The sequence below is a fragment of the Oncorhynchus mykiss genome, chromosome 21 (assembly GCF_013265735.2).
Source record: "Oncorhynchus mykiss isolate Arlee chromosome 21, USDA_OmykA_1.1, whole genome shotgun sequence".
In the NCBI taxonomy this organism is placed as follows: domain Eukaryota; kingdom Metazoa; phylum Chordata; class Actinopteri; order Salmoniformes; family Salmonidae; genus Oncorhynchus; species Oncorhynchus mykiss.
The window spans coordinates 38,456,124-38,482,794 of record NC_048585.1 but is presented as its reverse complement, the minus strand read 5'-3'; the positions used below and the strand labels follow the sequence as shown (position 1 = coordinate 38,482,794).

At 44.0% G+C, this 26,671-nt stretch overlaps 1 protein-coding gene across 6 annotated transcripts in view; it reads right to left on the bottom strand.

Annotated features, from left to right (window-relative positions):
* Positions 1-449: 449 nt before the first annotated feature.
* col4a6 (collagen, type IV, alpha 6) overlaps positions 450-26,671 on the bottom strand; it is a 186,916-nt gene continuing 160,694 nt past the window's right edge. For 4 of the 6 annotated variants that reach the window (XM_036957759.1, XM_036957757.1, XM_036957763.1 and 1 more), the window contains 24 exons: positions 26,273-26,455; positions 25,931-26,117; positions 23,937-23,978; positions 22,757-22,828; positions 22,552-22,659; positions 21,902-22,120; positions 21,452-21,613; positions 21,027-21,035; positions 16,899-17,069; positions 16,466-16,609; positions 16,128-16,250; positions 15,503-15,684; positions 15,340-15,403; positions 14,899-15,081; positions 14,606-14,713; positions 14,220-14,411; positions 10,237-10,353; positions 6,097-6,258; positions 5,635-5,733; positions 5,266-5,412; positions 4,902-5,018; positions 4,384-4,575; positions 3,909-4,195; positions 450-3,597 (listed from right to left, as the gene is read on the bottom strand). In XM_036957759.1, coding sequence (XP_036813654.1) covers positions 3,340-3,597; positions 3,909-4,195; positions 4,384-4,575; positions 4,902-5,018; positions 5,266-5,412; positions 5,635-5,733; positions 6,097-6,258; positions 10,237-10,353; positions 14,220-14,411; positions 14,606-14,713; positions 14,899-15,081; positions 15,340-15,403; positions 15,503-15,684; positions 16,128-16,250; positions 16,466-16,609; positions 16,899-17,069; positions 21,027-21,035; positions 21,452-21,613; positions 21,902-22,120; positions 22,552-22,659; positions 22,757-22,828; positions 23,937-23,978; positions 25,931-26,117; positions 26,273-26,455 — 3,528 coding nt within the window. In that variant the 3' untranslated portion in view covers positions 450-3,339. The remainder of the gene's footprint in view (positions 3,598-3,908; positions 4,196-4,383; positions 4,576-4,901; positions 5,019-5,265; positions 5,413-5,634; positions 5,734-6,096; positions 6,259-10,236; positions 10,354-14,219; positions 14,412-14,605; positions 14,714-14,898; positions 15,082-15,339; positions 15,404-15,502; positions 15,685-16,127; positions 16,251-16,465; positions 16,610-16,898; positions 17,070-21,026; positions 21,036-21,451; positions 21,614-21,901; positions 22,121-22,551; positions 22,660-22,756; positions 22,829-23,936; positions 23,979-25,930; positions 26,118-26,272; positions 26,456-26,671) is intronic. The other 2 variants (XM_036957760.1, XM_036957761.1) reach the window with 2 other exon arrangements.

Below are 26,671 nucleotides of genomic sequence, written 5' to 3'. Positions count from 1 at the left end.
CAGTTGACCTAGCCAGAATTGTCCCACCATATAAAGCATTATGGAATTCAACATAAAAACTTTGCCATTTTTTTGTTGTCATTTACCAGATACTCTTATCCATAGAGACTTAGAGTAGTGAGTGCATAATGCAATACATTTTAAGGTCACAACACACGACATACATTTTTTTTTCTCAAAATACAACAAGAAAATAGTCTTACCTGATGCATTTACCCCATCCAGTGGCAGTCTTAAAAGGCTGCATTTCCACAGGCAGCCCAATTATGTTCTTTTTCCACAAATTGCTATTTTGACACTAACCGGAGAAAAAGAGTAGAATTGGTCTGCCTGTGTAAATGCAGCAAAATGAACCCCCACTCCAAGAGTGGTTAAAAACTGTTGATGATGTTGTGGTTGACAATCGAATATGACTGCTGTGGCTTTCCACGGAAGAGATGACGACAAAATAAAAGTGTTATACTTTAATGTTGTCTTGTTAAGCACACAGCACGTTCTGTGTTAAGTACCTACTAGGTTAGGTATGTTGCACTCTTCAAATGTGGTAACTCCACGACATCAAACAACATATATTTAATTTGGACCCTTTTACAACATACTGTAGTCTAGATCTGTATAGGTGGTATATCATTTTGTTTAATTTCTCTCAAACAATCCTACTCATTGTTCTTCATTCAATCTCAATCTGTGTTAGTTGTAATACTTTTATTTCATTGTGAACACAACACTGCACCTTTTGACTAAATCTGTTGAGGAAAATGTAGCATAATCATTGCAGTTATACATCTCTGTTATACGTGTAAAATGTGGATTTGTATGAAAAATATTTATTTTTCAGGTTCTCAAAATTCCTTTTAAGACAGTGGAATATATTCAACAGAGGTCAGTGTCAAAACAGTGACAACAAAAATGTGTTTTTATCTTTTTGTGTCATTCAAATATAACCATAGAAATATATATTTCCATATAAAACATATCCTAAATGTTTTTTTTGTTCGTTCCTATCATCGAATGTACAGATCATCTTCCCCATAATGTATTTGTAAATAACCTTTGAACAAGGGAATAATTACAGTGAAGTATAAGAATTACAATCTAGATTACAGACAAAAGAACAACAAATGAGAAAAAAATCTAATTGAAAAAGATGTACTCAGGGCTACCAATGAGAGATGGGCCTATGTGTTAGACATAGTGGTTACAACTTAAGTCACCCAGCACTTTTAACATCAGTGGCTGCGTTCCAGGCCACCTACATTGCAGGCGTTGCATTGGCGTCAGATTGCTAGATCATATGATGTGGTTAGCTGATATATTACTCACCTATCCAAGTGTTTTGAGATCTCGCAGGCGTCTGCAATGTAGTCGCACTGGAACGCATCCATTGACATGACAGCAACTGAGGAGAGCAGATAGGGACTACAGCAACACAGTAGGCCATCGTTTGCTCTGATAAAATGTATGGTGAGCTTCTGTCCAACAGCAAATATTGTAACGGAAAATGTGTGTGTGGTGTGTTTGTTGTTAGTTTGTGATTCCTTCCAAGCAGTTACTGCGTACTTGTATGTTTTGGCTCAAGTATGGGTGGTGGAGGGTTTTATAAAACCCAAATTTGGTCACAAAAAATGGAGCAAAGATAGTTACTCTCCTCACCTCGATAACCTGAGTGAAACCATGGAGAAAATGATGGTTCTAAATAATTACAAAGCCAACATGATTTGGTGCAATGTACGATCGATCGGCTTGGTCACCCATTCCAGTCAGTGAAAGAGGTGAGTTTAAAGTAGCAATATTCAATATCTGTTTCCACCCAAAGTGTGAAACCCCCCTAACAACTGCATTTGTAAACAAAGGGTTGGGTCTTGGGAACATGGAACTGCCATTGAGTTACTTTAATTCTATGTTATCTGTCCAACACAGTGACAGTTAAATGACACAATTCACTATTAGGGTCTCACTGTAGGTGGAAACTCAAATTATGGAGTGGTCCTTAAAAGGAGATGACATGGTCACAATAATCATGGGTGTTCAGTGTTGATGGCTTGTGTTCCAGCAGTAAATTGGGGGGGGGGGGGGGGGGGGGGGGGGGGGGTGATGTTGGTGGTTAGAACCTTCAACCTCCATCGCTGTAGCTAAACTGAAAAGACTGACTCCATTCATACCACAGGAGGTTGGTGGCACCTTCATTGGGGAGGACTGGCTCATAATAATGGCTGGAGCTGAATAAGTGGAATGATATCAAATGCATGCGACACATTGGTTTCCATGTGTTTGATGCCATACCATTCGCTCCGTTCATGCCATTGTTGTGAGCCGTTCTCCCCTCAGCAACCTCCTGTGATTTATACCAATTATAGGCACTCGCATTACTGCAATACATTCACATACACATAAATGGGATCTTCTATAAATAGAAGTATGACGATTTCTTCAAGTGATTCGGCATGGGATGACGTTACCTCACTCGATCTGTCTATGCCACTCATTCTAATATTTGAAAAGTGATGGATTTGTCTTTTTCAAAACTGTTGTCAAGTTGAGCCCCAGGGTAGGGTAGCAACAAAAAAAGAACATATTGGTTTCTAATAGGACCACAAGCATATATCGCAATACACTTACTGTTTCTCTTAACTGAAGCAGACATAATCGCTATCATACGTGTGTGTGTGTGTTTGAGTATAAAAAGCGGCTGGCTAGCTATAGCAGTTAACAGGTATGTGTAGCAGGTCTCTTAGGTTCATGACAGCATGTAGTTGTAACGGTAGAGAACGTATTCATCCCAAATAGCATCATATTCCCTATGTAATGCACTACTTTGGACCAGAGTCCTATGGGTAGGTCACTATATGGGCCATTTGGGATGTAGCCCAGGAAGTGAAAGCGGTTTAGTGCAGGCCAAAGGAGTGGTTTGGGGTTGCACTCTCCGAGGTAGCCGTGAATGTTTTCAGACACATAACCATAGTAACGTGAAAAGAACAAAATGAAGACACATAAAACACACAGTATAGCACCACTGTCGGTAATAATCTAGTTTAGAACAAGACCGCTCATCTCTTCATCCCTTTCTGTCTTACATCAATACAAGGGCATCATAAACCCACAGAAGGGCCCTCGTCGGCTAATTCGGGAGCCCCTCACCCTCCTAGTGAGACCCCTAGATGAAGCAGGAGAGGTGCTCAAATTCAGTCAGTCAAAGTTTTTTTGTTTTTTTACCATTTCAATTACTCCACCTCCACCTCTCTCTTTTCCTTTCTGATAAGTAATCATCACCCTCTCCTTTGTTGTTTCAGTCTCTCTCTTTTTCATTTCCCATCTCTCCATCTTCATCTCTTATCCCAGCTACAAGATCTTGCTGCAGACTTGACAGCGACTGACTCGGCTGCGTTGGTTGCCTCCCTTCAGTGTGTCCATCGGAGGGGGGTCGAACTCCCGGTTAGGCTCAACCGTGGTCAGCCAGAAGCTGTACTTGTTGGCAAAGTAGTGGCAGGTGCCCTTGGCCCCATTACACTCGATGAAGGGTGTGGCGCGGAAGTCTTCCAGACAGGACCCTGGAGAGGACAGGGACTGGCCGCCGCCCTCAGCCCCGGCAGCAGTGTGCTGTATGGGGGGAAGGGAGAGAGTGAGAGGAGAGGAGGGGACCAGACAAGACCTAGGTGTTAGTCTCTAGATGGTGGTTTAGACTATGGAGTTATTGGGTAGTGAACTAGCTTTCATTAGAGAATCAAATATAGGCCAGGATTCAAAGCGTGATTGACATTTAAAGGCCATTTTACGATTGAGCCGACATCTTCAAGCGGTTGCCATGAATGTGATCGCAAACGCAGGAATATTGGCTTAAGGCACTCTGGGCGACAACGCTCTATAATGCACAGCGGATTAAATCTGGCCTTAATCCCGCCCCAACTCACCATGAGAAAGGAGTACCCGATCCAGAGGGACCTCCAGCCGGCAGGGCAGGTGGGGATGGTGAGGTCCTGTGAGTGGACAGCTACAGGCTGGGAGTAGGCCTCGCACACGGAGCACCTGCTGATGTACTGGCTGATAGCCTCCTCTCCCACCGGCATCATGGGGATGGGTGCCGTGGTGGACAGCCAATAGGACTTGTCGTTGCGGCTGGCGTAGTAGCAGATCTCGTTGGGCGTGCAGTACAGGAACGGGACAGTGCTGAAACGAGGAAGGCAGGAGCCTGCCATACCTGCGAGAGAGGGGAGAAGAGGGAGAGAGGTGGAGAGAAGGGGGAGTCGGGGAGGAGAGATATAAAGTTGAGCTTGCCGCAAGTTTTTTAGGTCGCTCTGCCTGCCCGAATTGTATAATTGCTCATGTTGCCATTGTGTGTGTGTGTGTGTGTGTGTGCGCGTGTGTGCAAGTGTGTGTGTGACGTACCGAGGTCCTGGTTATGGGCCTTCTCCTGCCCCTCAACATACAGCAGACTGTATCCTTCCCAGAGCTGAGCCATGCCCTGAGGACACATGGGCACCTGGTTGTTCTGACTGTGCTTCACCAGAGTGTAGCCAATACTCCTGCTGCGCGCCACACTACCTGTGGGACCCTGCAGTCCAGGCTTACCGGGCAGACCTGGGTGAGAGAGGAGAGGAAGAGAGAGGGGAGGGGAGAAGTGAGGAGGAAGTATGTAAGTAGTACAGGTTCATGTTGGGTATCACTTTACTTAAAACCTCCGGCTATAATGCATTATGATGCGGTTATAAAGCAATGTAAGAGTTGTCATGTTGTATAGAGGTCGATGTGTGTTCGGACGGATTCACATACAGACATTCTAGATACACACTCATACTCACAGTTGGCAAATACACTGTAGGCACTATACGCGCGCGTACACACACACACACACACACACACACACACACACACACACACACACACACACACACACACACACACACCTTGTGACCCGGTAGGTCCAGGGAAACCAGGAGGACCAGAGTCTCCCAGAGGTCCGTCCAGGCCTGACCCTCCGTTCCTCCCCTGCTTCCCTACCGCGCCGGGCCTGCCTTTAGGACCTGGAACAGAGGAGGAGGTTCTGATGTTACTTCATGTTTTAATCCCTAATGGGTCAGGTTTGGATCAGGGTACTGTAAACTGATCCTAGATATGGGATTAGGGGGTGACTGTGGTTAGTCTGAATCCACACAAGGCAAAACTGATCCTAGATCAGTATTCCTTCTCTGAGATGCTTTGTGAATATAGTCCCAAGTAGGTTACTTACCCCCCTGCCTGGCCTCTGGCTGTTCTAAGTGGGCTACTCACCCCCCCTGCCTGGCATGCCGGGATTGCCTGCTTCTCCCACGGACCCTGGAGTTCCGTTGGTCCCGGGGTCTCCCATGTCTCCATAGGGTGTCGGAATGTCCGGCCTGGGGAAAGTTATACCTTGGGGTCCCTTACGACCAGTATCACCTAGAGGGGGAGGGAGAGAAGTGTGAGGAGGGGATAGGAGGGGGAGGAAGGACAGGATAGGGAAAGAGAGAGAGGGGTAGAGAGAGAGAGAGAGAAAGAGAGAGAGAGAGAGAGAGAGAACGCAAAATGAGAGATACATTTTTTACAATTAATTAATCAAATTGACAAAGACAAGTGTTTCATCTTCAAGATCAGTGTGTGTTAAAAGGATAAGTCTCTCACCTCTCCTTCCTTTGGGTCCTTTCCCACCGTAGTATCCTGGATCTCCAGGGAAGCCCATTTGTCCTGATGCTCCACTGTACCCAGAGTCACCTCTCTCTCCTGGGCAACACAGCAACAACAACAACAACATTTACAACACACCCCATCAGACACGCGGTACACCAACTACGGGGTAAGAAAATGTCAGATCAACATCCAATTCTGGCTGATACTTTATTGAGTTGTCAACAAATGTGCCCATCAGACAAATTGTACGTTTCAGATGAACATCCAATTTAGGTTGATATTCAAACGGGAATCTTACTTGAAATAAAGCAATTTGACCCTATGATTTGACCCTATGAGTCTATAAGGCTACCGTCAAGGGTAATCATCCTCAATCTGAGAGCCATCATCACTGTACCTTGCTTTTGAATCACATTCTGATGGATATTACAGTACATTGATTTGTCATCCCTATACCTTTGAATCCAGGGTTTCCATCCCGTCCTGGGCCACCTGGACCCCCAGGGTCTCCACGGTTACCAGGGGTACCAGGGATGCCAGAGAGCCCAGAGTCGCCTCTGTCCCCTTGGGCTGTACCGGGCCCCGGTGGGCCTGGGGGGCCTGGAGGACCACGGTAACCTGGAGGATCCGACCATAAACAATTAACACAAGAGTGAACCAGCTACAGTATAGAGGTCTATAGAGTATTGGATTTAGATGGAGGGAGGAGAATGAGAGATGACTCAGAGGGAGAAATGGAGAGAAGGAGAAGGAGAAGAGGACAACCTGGAGGAACGGACAGAGGGGAGAGGAGATGTTAACACTCAGTAAACTAGGTATAGATATAGAGTGGTAAGAGATGGAGAGATGTAGGGAGGAAAGAGATAGAGGGGAAAGTAGAAAGGAGTAGAAAGGAGGAGAAGAACATGGAAGAAAAAGGAGGAAAGTGAGATGGAGGAATATAAGGAGACTAATCTCAGCTGATCAAATCAAATCAAATTCTATTAGTCACATGCGCCGTATACAACAGTGAAATGCTTACTTACGAGCCCCTAACCAACAACGCAGTTTATTTAAAAAAAAATTTGAATAAGAAATCAGAAATAAAAGTAAGGAGGCCGAGCAGTTGCAATACCAGGCAGTGATGAAACCAGTTAGGATACCCTCGATGGTACAGCTGTAGAACCTTTTGAGGATCTGAGGACCCATGCAAAATCTTTTCAGTCTCCTGAGGGGGAATAGGTTTTGTCATGCCCTCTTTATGACTGTCTTGCTGTGCTTGGACCATGTTAGTTTGTTGGTGATGTTGACACCAATGAACTTGAAGCTCTCAACCTGTTCCACTACAGCCCTGTCGATGAGAATGGGGGAGTGCTCGGTTCTCTTTTTCCTGTAGTCCACAATCATCTCCTTTGTCTTGATCACATTGAGGAAGAGGTTGTTGGCACCACATCTCTGACCTCCCCCTTATAGGCTGTCTCGTCGTTATCGGTGATCAGGCCTACCACTGTTGTGTCATCGCCAAACTTAATGATGCTATTGGAGTCGTAACTGGCCGTGTAGTCATGAGTAAACAGGGAGTACAGGAGGGGAGAGAGCACACACCCCTGAGGGGCCCCTTTGTTGAGGATCAGCGTGGCAGATGTGTTGTTACCTACCCTACAACCTGGGGGTGGCCCATCAGGAAGTCCATGATCCAGTTGCAGAGGGAGGTGTTTAGTCCCAGGGTCCTTAACTTATTGATGAGCTTTGAGGGTACTATGGTGTTGAACGCTGAGCTGTAGTCAATGAATTGCATTCTCACATAGGTGTTCCTTTTGTCCAGGAGGGAAAGGACAGTGTGAAGTGCAATAGAGATTGCATCATCTGTGTATCTGTTTTGGCGGTATGCAAGTTGGAGTGGGTCTAGGGTTTCTGGGATAATGTTATTGATGTGAGACATGACCAGCCTTTCAAAGCAGTTCATGGCTACAGACGTGAGTGCTATGGGTCGGAAGTCATTTAGCAGGTTACCTTAGTGTTCTTGGGAACAGGAATTATGGTGTTCTGCTTGAAACATGTTGGTATTACAGACTCGGAAAGGGAGAGGTTGAAAATGTCAGTGAAGACAATTGCCAGTTGGTCAGCGCATGCTCGCAGTACACTACCTGGTAATCTTTCTGGCCCTGTGGCCTTGTGAATGTTGACCTGTTTAAAGGTCTTACTCACATTGGCTGTGGAGAGCGTGATCACAGTCATCCAGAACAGCTGGTGCTCTCATGCATGTTTCAGTGTTATTTTCCTCAAAGCGACTGTATTAGTAGTTTAGCTCGTCTGGTAGGCTCATGTCACTGCCCTTTGTAGTCTGTAATGGTTTGCAAACCATGACACATCTGACGAGCGTCAGAGTACTATTCGATCTTAGTCCTGTATTGACGCTTTGCCTGTTTGATGGTTTGTTGGAGGGCATAGCGGGATTTCGTATAAGCTTCCGGTTTAGAGTCCTGCTCCTTGAAAGCGGCAGCTCTAGCCTTTAGCTTTGTTCGGATGTTGCCTGGCTTCTGGTTGCGGTATGTACGTACGGTCACTGTGGGGACGACGTCATCGATGCACTTATTGATGAAGCCAATCACTGATGTGGCATATTCTTCAATGCCATTGGAGGAATCCTTGGACATATTCCAGTCTGTGCTAGCAAAACAGTCCTGTAGCTTAGCATCTGCTTCATCTGACAACCTTTTTTATTGATTGAGTCACTGGTGCTTCCTGCTTTAATTTTTGCTTGTAAGCAGAGGGATATAATTATGGTCAGATTTGCCAAATGGAGGGCGAGCTTTGTATGCCTCTCTGTGTGTAGATAAAAAGTGGTCCAGAGTTTTTTCCTCTGGTTGCACATTTAACATGCTGATAGAAATTTGGTGAAACAGATTTAAGTTTCCCTGCATTAAAGTCCCCGGCTACTAGGAGCGCCGCCTCTGGGTGAGAATTTACCTGTTTGTTTATGGCGGAATACAGCTCATTCAGTGCGGTCTTAGTGCCAGCGTCAGTCTGTGGTGGTATGTAGACAGCTACAAAAAATACAGATTAAAACTCTCTAGGTAGATAGTGTGGTCTACAGCTTATCATGAGATACTCTACATCAGGCGAGCAAAACCTTGAGACTTCCTTAGATATCGTGCACCAGCTGTTATTTACAAAAATACATAGTCCGCTGCCCCTTGTCTTACCAGACGCCGCCGTTCTGTCCTGCCGATACACCGTATAACCAGCCAGCTGTACAATGAGAATGTCGTCGTTCAACCACAACTCCGTGAAACATAATGTTACAGTTTTGAATGTCCGTTGGTAGTTTAATCTTCCACGTAGTTAATAAATTTTATTTTCCAAAGATTGCACGTTTGCTAGCAGAATGGAAGGAAGTGGGGGTTTATTCGATCGCCTACAAATTCTCAGAAGGCAGCCTGTCCTCTGACCCCTTTTTCTCCACGCAAATGTCTTGAGATGTTCCTTCAATATATCCACATCATTTTCCTACCTCATGATGCCATTTATTTTATGAAGTGCACCAGTCCCTCCTGCAGCAAAGCACCCCCACAACATGGTGCTGCCACCCCCGTGCTTCACGGTTGGGAAGGTGTTCGTTGGCGTGCAAGCCTCCCTCTTTTTCCTCCAAACATAACAATTGTCATTATGGCCAAACAGTTATATTTTTGCTTCATCAGACCAGAGAACATTTCTCCAAAAAGTACGATCTTTGTCCCCATGTGCAGTTGCAAACCGTAGTCTGGCTTTTTTATGGCGGTTTTGGAGCAGTGGCTTCTTCCTTGCTGAGCGGCCTTTCAGGTTACGTCGATGTAGGACTCGTTTTACTGTGGATATAGATACTTTTGTACCTGTTTCCTTCAGCATCTTCACAAGGTCCTTTGCTGTTGTTCTGGGATTGATTTGCACTTTTCGCACCAAAGTACTTTTATCTCTAGGAGACAGAACTCGTCTCCTTCTTGAGCGGTATGACGGCTGCGTGGTCCCATGGGGTTTATACTTGCGTACTATTGTTTGTACAGATGAACGTGGTACCTTCAGGCATTTGGAAATTGCTCCCAAGGATGAACCAGACTTGTGGAGGTCTACAATCTTTTGTTTCTGAGGTCTTAATTGATTTATTTTGATTTTCTCATGATGTCAAGCAAAGAGGCACTGAGTTTGAAGGTAGGCCTTGAAATACATCCACAGGTACACCTCCAATTGACTCAAACGATGTCAATTATCAGAAGCTTCTAAAGGCATGACATCATTTTCTGGAATTTTCCTAGCTGTTAAAGGCACAGTCAACTTAGTGTATGTAAATGTCTGACCCACTGGAATTGTGATACAGTGAATTATAAGTGAAATAATCTGTCTGTAAACGATTGTTGGAAAATTGACTTGTGTCATGCACACAGTAGATGTCCTAACCGACTTGCCAAAGTAATAGTTTGTTAACAAGAAATTTGTGGAGTGGTTGAAAAACAAGTTTTAACGACTCCAACCTAAGTGTATGTAAACTTCCGACTTCAACTGTATGTACAAAATAGGTAAAAAATATAAGTTACAATCAATCTATAGTTTTGTAAAAGGCCAAATTAAGGGTTAAATTACCTTCTTCTCCATCAATTCCTGGCAGGCCAGGGTCTCCCAGTGGTCCAGGGATATTAGAAATGATCGTCTCCCCACGAAGACCAGGCAGTCCTGGGAAGCCCGTCACACCAGGACCCCCTGACATCCAGACAAGAGTTGGGGTCAGCATCAACACACACACACACACACACACACACACACACACACACACACACACACACACACACACACACACACACACACACACACACACACACACACACACACACACACACACACACACACACACACACACACGTTACCCTAGGTGCCTCACTGTTTCTGCTTTAGAAACGGACTCTGGTCAAAAGAAGTGCACTATTACAGGAAATTACGAAATAAGAAATATATTATGGACCGTAAACTATCACCTTCATGCACTTAAGGAAATCATGGATGGCGGAGGCTCAATCAAGCTAGTCATCTTGACTACTTTCTTATGTTATTCTCGCTGCCACCAAAAGTTAAAGAGTGTTGATGGGGACAGAATGTGGTCGGACCATCAGATAATTGGTATACACATTACTCTTACAGAATTTCCGCAAGGTCGAGGATATTGGACATTTTATCAGAGCCTACTGGATGACACTTTGTTTTTAACCAAGACAGAATCATTTATAACTGACTTTGTCCTACATAACATAGGTACAGCAGATCACTTTATTGTATTGGACACTTTTAAATGTGTCTTTAGAGGCCATGCAATTCAATACTCATCTTTAAAACAAAAACAACTTTGGTGAAAATATTTATATTAACAAAGGAAATAGAGGAACTAACAGTGCAGATAGATAGCAAATAAAAACTGTACCATTGAGTTACAGAATAAGTTAGAAGAAAAAAACAAAACTGGAGGAACTTATTCAAGAAAGGTCATGTGTAATATTATAACTGGATCGAATATGAGGGTAATTGCACAAAATTATTTTCTAATCTTCAACACAGAAATGCTCCCAAAAATAATTTACAGAGGCCTGTTACACACTAACTGAAGTTAATTGTAAATACTTTTTTCTGTTAATATGGTTAACTTCACAGCTGTACAGAAAGACTCATGTGAATGCCAAATTACAGAGGAGAAAATTCTTGATACAATTAAAGCCTTTAAGTCTGGGAAAACTCCAGGGCTGGATGACATACCAGTTGAGGCATATCAAACCTTTTTTCGATGTACTCAGAGGTCCGTTATTAGCATGTTTTAACCACTCCTATAAAAATGGTAGACTATCAGATACTTAGCAAGGACCCAGGTGGTAAATATAAAGATCCAGTCCACCTAAAAAACTGGAGACCCCTTACACTTCAGTGTTGCGATGCCAAAATCCTAGCAAAATGCATAGAAATAAAAAAGGTATTGTCGGACATTATTCATCCTAATCAGACAGGTTTTGTACATGGACAATACATTGGAGATAATATAAGACAAGTACTGGAAACAAGAAGACACTATGAAAAATCTGGGAAACCAGGCCTGGTATTCATAGCTGACTATGAAAAGGCCTTTGATAAACCACAACTGGAATTTATATATGAATGCCTGGACGATTTAAATTTACGAGAAACTCTTATACAATGGGTTAAAGTTATGTATAGTAACCCCAGGTGTAAAATGGTAAATAATAGCTACTTCTCAGAAAGTATTAAAATGTCAAGAGGAATAAAACAAGGTTGTCCACTATCAGCATATTTTATTTATTATGGCCATCATTTCGATAGCTATTATTAAAATCAGAGCCAACAATAATATCAAGGGGCGAGAAATCCAGGGCTTAAAAAACAAAGCTGTGAGAGGTTGGATCCCATAGCTTTATAGAGGATCTAGATCATTTCTCTAACCTCTCTGGATTAAAAACAAATTATGATATGTAAACCATATTACATATTGGATCGCTAAAAAATACTACTTTTACATTACCGTGTATTTTACCAATAAAATGGTCCGACGGCGAAGTGGACATACTCGATATTCATATCCCAAAATAAAGAAATTCTCTCACTACAATACATTTTAATAGACAGTTAGCCAAATTAGATGAGATCTTGCAAACACGGCGAGGACAACACCTGTTTATTTGTGGAAAAATCACCCTAATTTATTCTTTAGTCATACCCAGTTTATCTATTTACTTATGGCCCTGCCTACACCTAACAATTTGTTTTTAATTATATGAGCACATTTTTTTCAATTTATTTGGAGCGACAAGCCAGACCAAATTAAACAGCCTTTTTATATAATGAATATGAATTCAGAGGGCTAAAATGATTAAATATTAAAGCATAGTACCTTTCACTAAAAGCATACAAAACTAAGATTAAAACTGTTTCTCTAGCAGATTAGTAAGAATTGCTCACCTCGTGTTCAAGAATGCCTGTTTCCCTTCATTCAGATTACAACCTCTCGCTTTCGGTTATTTGACAATGAAATAATCTCCAAAATATTGCTACTTTTAAAACAAGCCAAAGAAAGCTGGTTGCAATTTCAGTTGAATAAACCACAAAAGACATAACAAATATTAGTCTTGAGTTCAAATATACTAATTGATAAAAAACATATATAATCTTTGTAATCTATATCATAAATAGGACTGATGGAGTTATGTCACACATGCATACACAAACATAACATACATTTCTGCTCTATCCGAAATTACAATCATATGACTGCAGCATTACAACAACAAAAAATGTAGGAGATATGTGGAAAGGGGAGAAGGTAAGGAACTTGTTGGCCCTGCATTAAAAGACCAAAATAGTCTAAATATAATTGTGAAAGTATTTAAGTAAAAATACTTTAAAGTACTACTTAAGTCATTTTTTGGGGTATCTGTACTTTACTATTTACATTTTTGACTACTTTTACTTTTTCTTCACTACATTCATTATGAAAATATTGTACTTTGTACTCCATACATTTTCCTTGACACCCAAAAGTACTCTTTACATTTTGAATGCTTAGCATGACAGAAAAATAGTTAAATTCACAAACTTATCAACCGAACATCCCCGGTCATCCCCACTGCCTCTGATCTGGTGGACTGACTAAACCGACATGCTTTGTTTGTAAATGATGTCTAAATGTTGGAGTGTGCCCCTGGCTTTCTGTTAAAAAAAAAGAATTAAAAAAAAAGAAAATGGTGTCATCTGGTTTGTTTAATATTAGTAATTATAAATGATTTAAACTTTTACTTTTGATACTTAAGTATATTTTAAACCAAATAATGTTATACTTTTACTCAAGTAGAACTTAACTGGGTGACTTTTACTTCTCAGGAACAGCATTTGAACGTTTTTTTTTTTTTTTTAAATCAAAATAAGTTTTTTGGCAGAAATGCCTTCTGGAACATATGAACTTTCATGTGCCTTAATAACAAACTTATATTCCATCCATAAATACAATGGTTAAATTACGAGCCTAGTTGGTTTAGCCATGGAAAAAGACAGGAACGTTCCCACTAGCCATGATTGGCTGAGATAATGTATGGGCTGGACATGCCGGGAGATGAGCTTGGATTGGTCTGCCATGTAGCACGCTTCTGTCTATAACATGTGCTGTTCAGTATGTGTTGATAGTCTTTTCTACTGCGCTGTTTTTGGCAAAAGTCAAGGGGTCTGAATACTTTCCGAAGGCACTGTATATTATCTATGTCTGTGTGACCAACCAGTGTTCGAAACCCTGGTCTTCTGCATGCCACAAGACTGTGTTAGCCCGCTGAGCTAAAGCATAGGCATTAGCTCGGGGAGCTAACACAAGTCTATAGGCAGTGTTAGGGTTGGAGTCGGTCATCACGTTACTCATCAAGGTTACTCATCTACGCTCATCTGTGCTTCTACCCCTGCATTGCTTGCTCTTTGGGCTTGTAAGCCAGCTATCTTTAAAGCACTTTGTGACTACTGACGATATAAAACGTGTTATAAAATACATTTGATTGATTATTTGATTGACTGATTGATTGATCTTTCCTCACCTGACTCTCCTCTAGCTCCCTTCTCTCCGTTGTACCCAGGTCCACCTGGGATGGAGGAGCCCCTCTCTCCCTTCAGACCGGCTGCTCCAGGAGTGCCGGGACGACCCCCCTCACTATAACCTGGGGTTCCTGGTAGACCCTTGGGTCCGGCCAGTCCGTTGAGCCCATCAAGACCAGGAGATCCCGGCAGACCTTGAGAAAGAATACTATTATTGCATTATAATATCGCCTAAAATAAAATGGCATACTAAAGTTATGTTAGAGCAAGCCATGTCAGTTTAAGATAAAGAACCATCTTCTCTCAGGCCAATGATGCTGTATTAGAAATGGTAATATGTGGCATGGAAAAGCTAGAGGAGACTATGGTTCAGAGTGTCTAAACAAACCTTTCTCTCCAGGTGTTCCAGGGAAGCCGGAGCGGCCAGGCGTCCCATCTAGACCTCTTCCTCCTGGGTATCCATTCAGACCCTTAGCGCCGGTGAAACCAGGGGTACCTGAGAAGGGGAGACCCCCAAAAAACACCCCAGGGAACATGTGTGAGCACAAATGAATGTAAAGAAAATATTAATAATGATAAGGTTTCTTTCCCTCTTTTTTTCTATATCACTTCCTGTGACATGATTAACCTGTGTGACCTTTATGACATCACTTCCGGTGACATTATCACCCCGACACTCACCCATTTGTCCGGGTATTCCTCGATCTCCCGGTGCTCCCTTCTGTCCGTTGAACCCAGGGCCGCCTGCGAAACCGTTGTCCCCGGGGGCGCCTTTAGCACCTGGGTCGCCTGAGTAACCAGGGGTTCCGGCCTCACCTTTAGCTCCGGGACCTCCGGGGTAGCCGGACGAGTCACCTCTCTCACCTGAGAACCATACAATATACAGGTAAGAACTTAACCAATATAAAACCTTTACACTGAAAAGGTACAGGAAAGAATGGCAGAGATAACAGAATACAACAGGTAAGAGAATACGGTTAAGAGAATAGCACAGATAAGAGACCAACAATTGTAAGGGACTACAGTTAAGAGAATAGCACAGGGAAGAGACCAACATAGGTACAGTAAGATGACATGAGGTTCACAGATAGGTATACAACAGGTGATGTGACCGCTACTCACCTTTGGCACCTGGCTGACCAAGGACTCCGGGGTTTCCAGGGAAACCAGGTTCGCCATCGTCACCCTACAGAACAATAATATGTCAAACTCAGTATAACATCAACTGCCACTTCTGTCTACAACATCACTGTTAAACTCTTTGTATGGTGGTGTATGTGCCTACCCTAGGTCCAGGCATGCCAGGGAAGCCGATGATGCCGGGAGATCCTTTAGGCCCTGGGTAGCCTGGCCCGGCTGGGCGTCCGGGGATACCAGGAAGTCCTTGTTCTCCTTTAGCCCTGTCAGCATAACCAGGCAGCCCGGGCAAACCCTGTCGACCAGGCAGCCCTGGGAAACCCTTGTCACCTGGGGACAGGGAGGCACAAAATGGAGGATGTAGGAGCTTGTCGGTGATAAGCATTTGATCCTTAATGGCGGCTGAAGGAGCTTGTCGGTGACACATGTTTAGCACAAAATGGCTGCTGCAGGAGCTTGATGGTGGCCAGGTTGAAGATATCCAGTTTAGGACAACGTAATAATTCCAAGAGGATGCTTTTGAAAATAAACAGATTCATAGGACTAGCACCGTTGCTAAATAGCATCTCTGGTCCGATTGTTTAGAAATCTTCCGCATTTACTCAAAGAGTGATGGGATATTAGAACTCTCTTGTTATCTTTGTTACCTTTGTTATCTTCAGCCTCGGTTGGTGGCACACATTTTGTAACAAAATGGCAGATGTAAGACCTTGTTGGTGACACACATTTGGCACAAAACGGATGACAATGTTGATTTGTAGCCTACCACCTACCTCTAGGTCCAGGGAAACCGGGTAGACCGTTGGCACCATTGTCGCCCATCTGTCCCTTCTCAATGTACTCAACTCTGACGGGCAGAGAGGGTGCGCCGGGTGGACCAGCGTTACCTCTGTCACCTGGAACACACACACATAGAGAGAAGCCACATCATTCAGTTTCTCTTTGAACCAAATAACACAGTTAGGGTTTGAACCAGCCGCAGAAATACATTGGTGAAACTAAACCAAAAGAAAAGTACTGTGAGACTATTCATCATGTCCTATTAAAATGATATTCTACTCCCTATCCACTCCCCATCATTCCCTTAGTTCTGTCATTCCCAATCCCGTACCTTTGGGTCCCGGCCCTCCGAAATCTCCGGGCAGACCGTCTCTTCCTGAGAATCCGGGAGCTCCTTTCCCTCCGGGACCTCCAGGTCTTCCAGGGTTACCTGGCATTCCGGGGAAACCCACCAGTCCGGGGTAACCGCTCTCGCCTGTGAACAGGAAAGGGGTCATGATTAGAAAATGGCCCGTGGATCTGACTAATATCCACTTTAGATCGACGTTTCCAAGCCAAATAAACATCAATAGAGCAATAGTAGGTATGGGTCCAATTACTCTAGTCATCTCTCTAAAAATGCCAAGTGCCCGGCGTGGCTCTGGTTAAAAATAGTGCACTGAACAGTGTAATTTGAGATTTGCACTATTGTGAGTGTCCACCCTACCTTGGCTTGGAAGTTAGCTATGGAGGTGTCTATGTTTGGTTATCCACCACCACCTTACCCTTTCTTCCTGGTCCCCCAGGGATGCCGTCTCTTCCCCCGGGGCCCGGTGGTCCTGGAAGACCCCTGAGTCCTGGAGAGCCATCGCCTCCTGGTTCTCCTGGTTGTCCCTTCATCCCAGCTGGGCCTGGAAAGCCTGCATCACCTCTGGCTCCCTTCACACCGGGGTAGCCTGGGCGGGGAGGGAGAGGACAGCGAGTCAGGCATAACTCTTTCCTCTGAAAAACAATAGCGCATTAAAGTAAAATAATTGTTCAAATAGGGGAGGGAGAAAGTGCTGATTTATAAACATATGACATAAAAATAACAAAATGTACCATAACTTACCTTTATTGCACTGTTAAAAACTTACCTTATTGTGACATATACTACAATCATATTCAATATCTAAATTGCATTATAAACTGGGTGGTTTAAGCCCTGAATGCTGATTGGTAGACAGCCGTTGTGTATCAGACCGCAGTTATGACATTTATTTTATAATAGCAACAAGGCACCTTGGGGGTTTGTGCTTTATGGCCAATATACCACGGTTAATGGCTGTATCCAGGCTCTCCGAGTTGTGTAACGCATAATAACAGCCTAAAGTATGTGGACACCTGCTCATCGAACATCTCATTCCGAAACAATGCCCAATAATATAGAGTTGGTCCTCCCTTTGCTGCTATAAAAGCCTCCACTCTTCTGGGAAGGCTTTCCACTAGATGTTGGAACATTGCTGCGGGGACTTGCTTCCATTCAGCCACAAGAGCATTAGTGAGGTCAGGCACTGATGTTGGGCAATTAGGCCTGGCTCGCATTTCTGTATGGACCTCGCTTTGTGCACGGGGGCCTTGTCATGCTGAAACAGGAAAGGGTCTTCCTCAAACTGTTGTCAAAAAGTTGGAAGCACAGAATTGTCTAGAATGTCATTGTATGCTGTAGTTGGCACTATGCATTGGGGCAGGTAGCATTCTCCAGGCAACCACCAAAACCAGATTTGTCCGTCGAACTGCCAGATGGTGAAGGGTGATTCATCACTCCAGAGAATGCGTTGCCAATAGGTTTCCAATGGTCCAATTACACCACTCCAGCCATTGCTTCCAGTGGCAGTTTGGAACTCTGTATTGAGTATTGCGACCGAGGACAGACGATTTGTACGAGCTACGCGCTTCAGCACTGAGCGGTCACATTCTGTGAGCTTGTGTGGCCTACCACTTCGCGGCTGAGCCGTTGTTGCTCCTAGACGTTTCCACTTCACAATAACAGCATTTACAGTTGGCCGGGGCAGCTCTAGCAGGACAGACATTTTACGAACTTACTTGCTGGAAAGGTGGCATCCTATGACAGTGCCACGTTGAAAGTCTCTGAGCTCTTCAGTAAGGCCAACCTACTGCCAATATTTGTCTATGGAGATTGCATGGCTGTGTGCTCAATTTTATACACCTGTCAGCAACGGGTGTTGCAGAAATAGCCGAATCCACTAACTTAGGGGTGTCCACATACTTTTCTATACAGTACCAGTCAAAAGTTTGGACACCTACACCTACTCATCACCTAGTCAAGGGTTTTTATTTATTTTTACTATTTTCTACATTATAGAATAATAGTGAATACATCACAACGATGAAATAACACATATGGAATCATATAGTAACCAAAAAAGTTTAAAACAAATCAAAATATATTTTATATTTGAGATTCTTCAAAGTAGCCACCCTTTGCCTTGATGACAGCTTTGCACACTCTTGGCATTCTCTCAACCAGCTTCATGAGAAATACTTTTCCAACAGTCTTGAAGGAGTTCCCATATATGCTGAGCACTTGTTGACTGCTTCACTCTGTCGTCCAACTCATCCCAAACCATCTCAGTTGGGTTGAGGTCGTATGATTGTGGGTGATCCGGGTGAAAAAATAAACACCCTTTGCCTTGATGACAGCTTTTTGCACTCTTGGCATTTTCTCAACCAGCTGGAATGCATTTTCAGTTAACAGTTAACAATGCCAATCAGTTGTATTGTAACAAGGTAGGGGGGGTGTACAGAAAATAGCCCTATTTGGTAAAAGAGCAAGTTCATATTATTCAAGAACAAATAACAAATATTCAAGAAAGAATAAGCAAAGACAAACGACAGTCCATCATTACTTCAAGACATGGTCAGTCAATACGGACAATTTCAAGAACTTTGAGAGTTTCTTCAAGTGCAGTCGCAAAAACCATCAAGTGCTGATGAAACTGGCTCTCATGAGGACCGCCACAGGAAAGGAAGACCCAGACTTACCTCTGCTGCAGAGGATAAGTTCATTAGAGTTACAATATTTATTTTTTACCTTTTTTTTACCAGCTTCAGAAATTGCAGCCCAAATAAATGCTTCACAGAGTTCAAGTAACAGACATCTCAACATCAACTGTTCAGAGGAGACTGCGTGAATCAGGCCATCATGGTCAAATTGCTGCAAAAGAAAACACTACTAAAGGACACCAATAATGACAAGAGACTTGCTTGGGCCAAGAAACACGAGCAATGGACATTAGACTGGTGGAAATCTGTCCTTTGGTCTGATGGGTCCAAATTTGACATTTTTGGTTCCAACCGCCGTGTTTTTTTGAGACGCAGAGATGGTGAATGGATGAACTCTGCATGTGTGTTTCCCACCGTAAAGCATGGAGGACGAGGTGTTATGGTGTGGGCGTGCTTTACTGGTGACACTGTCTGTGATTTATTTATAATTCAAGGCACACTTAACCAGCATGGCTACCACAGCATTCTGCAGCGATACGCCATCCCATCTGGTTTGGGCTTAGTGGGACTATCATTTGTTTTTCAACAGGACAATGACCCAACACATCTCCAGGCTGTGTAAGGGATATTTGACCGAGAGGAGAGTGATGGAGTGCTGCATCAGATGACCTGGCCTCCACAATCACCCGACCTCAATCAAATTGAGATGGTTTGGGATTTGTTGAACCGCAGAGTGAAGGAAAAGCAGCGAACATGTGCTCAGCATATGTGGGAACTCCTTCAAGACTGTTGGAAAAGCATTCCAGGTGAAGCTGGTTGAGAGAATGCCAAGAGTGTGAAAACCTGTCATCATGGCAAAGGGTGGCTATTTGAAGAAAGTCAAATATAAAATATGTTTTGATTTGTTTAACACTTTTTTGGTTACTACATGATTCCATATGTGCTATCTCATAGTTTTGATGTCTTCACTATTATTCTACAATGTAGAAAATAGTAAAAATAAAGAAAATCATTAAATGAGTGTGTCCAAACCTTTGACTGGTACTGTATACAGTGTATTTTGGCCATATACCACACCCCCTCGGGCTTTATTGCTTAATTATTGTAGTTCAGAATGCAAACAAGTCACGCGAACAAGAATGTAAATACATGTTCAGTTACACTGTTTCATGACATAGTTTAAGCTGCAATTGCACTTAAATTGAGAGAAAGTATGGAATATGAGATTGATAAATGTAAATGATTCCTGCTGGTTTACATTCCAGAGTAAATTAGATAGCTCAAACACATGACAAATACCCTTTTGGAAGCCTTCTATGGTTTCAGTCTTCTATATGTTTCTAGAACAGGCTTTTAGGTTCGTAGGTTGAGGTGAGTCGGTTGGATGGTTATGAGGGTAAGGGTTCACACAAGCCTATCAATGTTACAGCGACACACACAAATGTTTAGTTAGGGTTGCAAAATTCTGGTAAAATTCCCAGGATTTACAGAAATCCTTGTTGGAAGATCCATGGAATCAGGGGGGAATACGAAGGAAATCCGGGAATCTTCTAACCAGGATTTTTGGAAAACCTGAGAATTTTGGGAAAGTTTCTGGAAATTGGCAATCCTAGGTTTAGTAGAGATCCAACATGAAGATTGCACCTAGAAGATTAGTGCTACCTGAAAAAATACTATGAAGTTCAGCAACTTTCCATCTCTTTCTTTGGACTCAAATGCTTAAGGTTTAGAACAGTTCTTAGTTCTAGAAGCCAGTTGTTCTAAAATGGAGAATTCCAAATCGCATGGAGCAGTTAGAGTTGATAAGATGGGCGGAGGAGGCAAGCGTTAGAGCGACTGGTCTAAGACGGAGCGGGGGGGGGGGGGGGGGGGGGGGGTGAAGGGACGCAGGGAAGGGAGTAGCTCACCTTGACAGCCTAGGGAGAGACCCATCACCAAGAAGAGAGGGATGGAGTGATGATAATGATGGATGTAGGTGCAGGAAGGGAGGAGGAAGGGGGAGAAGGACGAGGAGATGGAAAAGACAGAGAGAGGTGAGAGGAAACGCTTTTGGGGATGGAGATCACAAACAGGCAACCAGTGGGAACGGACTGAAGGATCAAATAAAAATAGAGAGAACATGTCAATAAAGGAGAGGAGTGGTGGGGAGCATTCACAATCAACACACAGGCATGGAGGAAAGAGTCTCTGTCTGTTCGCGCTGTGGGCTAAAACGACTAGGAGATGCCTGGGATCTGGAATCAATTGATTCAATGGATTAATGACAACATTCCCAAACATATCCAAAATTCCGGAAATCCTACGACATTCCCCTTGTTTTCCCGATTCTCACCTGGAGGTCCGGTTAATCCTCTGCTTCCGGCTTGTCCGGCAGGACCGGGAAATCCACCCGGTCTGCCCTCTCCGGGAAGTCCAGGAAGACCTGGAGTTCCGGGGTAGCCTTCTGTACCACGCTCACCCTTAGCGCCGGAAACACCGGACCGCCCGTCAAAACCTGGGAGAATACATGACACAGGGTAAAATACAGCAGGACACACAGCAACATACAGTACAGATACACAGAGCCACATAGAAACATACATCCCCGCTGAATAAAAGCATCCATGTGGGCATTATAAAGGCCTTATGAGGGCTTCATTGAACCTTTGAAGTTGTAGGTGTTCCCCATTTTCATATCGAGACAGACAGAAAGTTTGATCAATGGATAGATACATAGCTTACTTTACTGATCCCCAAAGGGTAATTGATCAGATTATTAGTTCATTATCATGCTGAGACCCACCTGGTCCTCCAGGTAGTCCCGATGCTCCTCGCTCTCCCTTGTCTCCTGGTCCTCCGGGAAACCCAGGTGATCCAGGGAGACCTGTTGAGGCCCCCAGAACCTCCCCCGGCTGCCCCTTTTCCCCCGGCCTCCCCAGGAACCCGTTTTTCCCTGGGGCCCCTGGACGGCCCTCGCCTGGGATACCTGGGACGCCCGCATCTCCTCTGGGGCCAGGGAAACCTGGGGGAGGGGGATAAAGTTGGTTCAATTCAATATATCATTATTTTCACTATTACTGTATGTACAGTATGCCATTTAGCAGACACTAAAGGTAATTTGTGTGGGCAGCAAACAAACGAGTGAGTAGAAGTAATTGAAAAACTCAGTCAACTTCATTCATTAAATATTTATGGTCACTAATTGGCAGCAATGGACCACAGATGTCAGTGGTCACTAGAACAGAGAAGAGTGGTGATATTGTCAAGGCTAATTAACATGAGCTCATGGGAACAAGAACATTAGACTATAAAGTCATATCTTATAAATATCAACAATGAACGATAGATATCAAGTTTTAATCAGATTAGTGGTGACTAGATGGTCATGCTTGAAAAGAGAAGAGTGGAGATATTGTTGAAGCTAACGGGTATGACATGAGCTGTGTTAGTCACCTTGTGGTCCAGGCTGACCTCCGAAGCCAGGGTCTCCCCTCTCTCCCTTCCCTCCATCAAAGCCGGGCCGACCGGGACCCCCTGGGAAACCTGGCTCGCCCTTGGGACCTACACACACACACACACACACACACACAACTTCCGTGTAAAAAAAAAAAATCACGAAACAGGAAGTGTTGCCATGGTGATGATGTCTATATGTTACCTGTTCTTCCAGGTATTCCTGGGTAGCCGGGTTCTCCGTCCTCGCCAGGTAGACGACAAGGGACCGTCAACCCTAGTAACAGCCAGTCAGATCAAGGTTAGCACGCACGCACACACACACACACACACACACACAGGGCTGGAGTAACTGATACAATGCCATTATAATATTAAAGTACACACAGTCTAGCTTATACATACATATTGGCCATCACTGTAGCACGTTATTATTATTTGTATGCTTGTTTATGGATATGCATTTATGTGATTACGACTACGTTCGATTATGGTGAGGATTTTAATGTCAATCTGTTGATTAAAAGTAGTTAGTAATTGATTAAGACAATACTATAGGTATGGACAGTAAAAAGTGATCCACAGCTAGTAAGTACATTTATTTTATTTTGGTATTATTTCAATTAAAAAAACTACACTAATGTAAGTCTCATTGGCTACCCTCCCATCGCCTTCCCCCCTCCCTATTGGTTAAGCACTTAGCAGAGGCGGAGCTTAACACATGCACCAGGGTTCAGCAGCTCTGATTGGAGGAGAAGGAGTGAAGTAATGCACTGCTACATGCCAATGGCCACCGAAAGCTCCCAACCATTTTCTGACAGAGGAAGAGAGTTGTACTGTAGCTCGGAACTTAGCTCTGGTCCAGGGCGATACACGCGGCTTGCTGTTGCTGAGCCAGCCAGCCTCACGTAATGCCCTGGACCAGAGCTACTTAGAACTCAAACCTGGGAAGAATGTTCCTCATCAAGTGTCAATCATCAACTGATTCAAGCCCAATGGAATCCCAATCATACGGGGAAACAAGGAGCCTCCATTGGTGACAGCATGAACAAATGATTGACATGTTGAGTAAATTACAATTCTGTCCATTGAAGAGTTCAGTTGCTCCTTTCTCTACCATTACATGCTTTGAATGAGCACATGGGGTGTTTCATCCAACCAATAGCCACAGAATGATCTAGTATCTCCTGAGCCACAGGTACACAGTACGTGGACAACCGTCTGCCATCCATTTTGGCACCAAAACGTTCCATAACAATGACCTGGAACTCCCGGTGCCGAAATGGCTGCCATTGGAACTCTGAATCTGAAACAGAGAGGGCCTTAAAGACTATATCTAGGGCTCTGGGGTTCTTTGTCAAGGGCCGTTCTCTTTAACTTCTCACCTCCCTCTGCGTCATTAACCCCCTCCTGCCCACAGCTGTCACCTGGTCAGACAAACATGCACAGGGTCAGAGTGATGGAAGGATGGAGATGCAGGGATGAATGGAGAGAGAGAGAGAGAGAGAGAGAGAGAGAGAGAGAAAGAGAGAGAGAGAGCGAGAGAGAGAGCGAGCGAGAGAGAGAGAGAGAGAGAAAATATAAAGTGTGAGTCAGAGAGAGAGAGAGAGATAGAGAGAGGGGGAAGAGAGAGAGAGAGTGGAAGAGAGAGGAAAGAGGGAGAGTGGAAGAGAGATAGGTAGAGAGAGAGGGAGAGTGGAAGAGAGAGAGTGGAAGAGAGAGCGAGGAAGAGAGAGAGAGAGATGTACTAGTGGAAGAGAGAGGGAGAGAGAGGGAGAGAGAGGAAGAGAGAGAGCGCGGGGAGGGGGGGGGGGGGATACAGGGAGGACAGGACGGCAGAGGACAAGCCAATCAAGGTCATTCAGGTAATTTGCATACAGTCACGCAAATCAATGCATAAGCCAGTTAAAAATCATTCAAACAAACAAACAGCAAATCAGAGGGCAGAGATTAAGCATTCAGTTCAGGCATAAGCAAAGTAAAAATCATTCTGAGATGGTTGGTCAAGGTTATTCTCTTTCAGAAGAGGAGAAAGAGAGGGAGAGAGTGGCAAATATGAACAAAATGATAAAGATATCTGAATAGCTTAGTCGGCAAAAAAAAAAAAGGGTCACATCATGTGTTTCGCCCTCTTTTGTTTTGTAACCTTTCCTCATTCTCTCTCTTCAAAAAAGAATAACGTATCGTATTAAAAAAGATCATTGAATCCGTTTCAGCATTAGCATTGTTGTATCAGAAAACGTAGGCAACAGTCACACGCACGTTCATTCGTATGAGTGGCAAAATGCTGTTGGGTTTTGTGTCATTCAATCTCAGAGAAGCCGTAGCTAGCTAGCCTCATGTCTATTGCAATTAAAACATCTTTCATTACAAGTAAGGTGTCCATCTTAGGACAGCCTCAGTGTCATCAGGAGTTGTCAGTCTCCTGTATACTTACTCTAAATTATCATTATGTTAACATCCATGAACTTGTATTCATTCTTTTTAAAACATCCATTTCTTTCTCCTCTGAGATTGAAAAATCACAGTTCAGTAGTAGCTGTTATTGCGCAATCACAGCAAAGGAATTATTGTTTGTCTGTGTGAATTGATAAAGCAGCTATACTCCTAGACAAAAAAGTGCTTCTGCCCCCATAGGTTAACCCTTTGAAGAACCCTTTTTTGGTTCCATGTAGGACCCTTTTCACAGAGGGTTCTACATGGAACCCAAAAGGGTTCTATGTGGAACCAAAAAGGGTTCTCCCAGGAACAAAAAAAAGAGTCATAGTACGGGGACAGCCGAAGAACCCTTTTGGAACCCTTTTTTCTAACAGTGTACTGTAGCTAAAGGCTGAGGTAGGTTGGCTAGAGAAGATATAAGCGATTAATGATGGGCCTTTAATTGACCAATCAACTGCCTGCAAGGGAATGAATGACGAGAGGAAAACCTTGACGACATAGCAAGCTGCATTGGCTGCTTTAGCAACAACCTTACTACTGCTCTTGTATTGTTCTGTATGCCCCAATCGTACGTATTTTCTTCGGTGTGTCTGTAGCTACTGAAGGGCTGTGGTACTTAGGATGCATCGAGACGAGCAGCCCAATTCTGATATTTTGACCAATCACATCTGATCTTTTCACGTCAAAATCTTTTTCAGACCTGATCTGATTAGTTAAGATCAGAATTTGGCTCCCTGTCTAAACGCAGCCTTAGTTACTGAAATACTTTGTGTTGTTCGCACAATGGGAAGCAAGTGGGATTCTCAAAGTTGTTCTTTTAGACAGTTTGCCTGTTCTACGTGTAGTCTTCCTGTGGAGAGGATAGGATACACACTTTATATATACACTTTCACATTACTCTCTCTCTCTCTCCACGGCCTCCTTGTTGGGTGGCACATACCTGGCGGGCCAGGTAAACCAGGTTGCCCTGGTAACCCGGTGAAGCCCGGGTCGCCTGGCAACCCGCGGGTACCGATGGTACCCTGGTAGCCAATCCCATTCTCTCCTGGTTCACCCGCGCGACCTTTGGCCCCCGAGAACCCTGGGAAACCTCTCTCTCCGACGGTTCCGTAGCCATCGACATCAGCCTGGGGAGTGGAGAGGAACAGTTCTATTACAATACACAGGACATGGCGTGTGTGGGTGTGTATCTATAAAGGTGTGTAAATGTGTGTGCCTGGGTACAGTACGTGCGCGCGTGTATCTGTGTGTGTATCTATTAGTGTGTGTACATGTGACTCACAGGAGGCCCAGGCTGTCCAGGGAACCCAGGCAGTCCATCTCTCCCGGGTCGGCCCATGTCTCCAGGGGGGCCCTGAGGACCCAGGGCCCCCAGTTCACCCTTGATCCCCCGGCTGAACGACGGGTAGAAGGAGGCCCCCTTCTCTCCTTTACGCCCAAAGAAACCCCTCTCACCCGCACGACCCTGAGGGGAGAAGAAGAGGTGCTACCATCACATTCTGTAGTTTGTCGTCATACCTCAGATTTGTGAAGCAGACCTAGTAATGCATGTACACTTTTAATATTTGTACATTGAAACAAGGAGTGAGTAGACATAAACTGCTTCATTTTTAGAGTAAACATACGTTTTAGCAGCATTATACTTTTACATATTTGGAGAAAATACCCCAAAACACAAGTA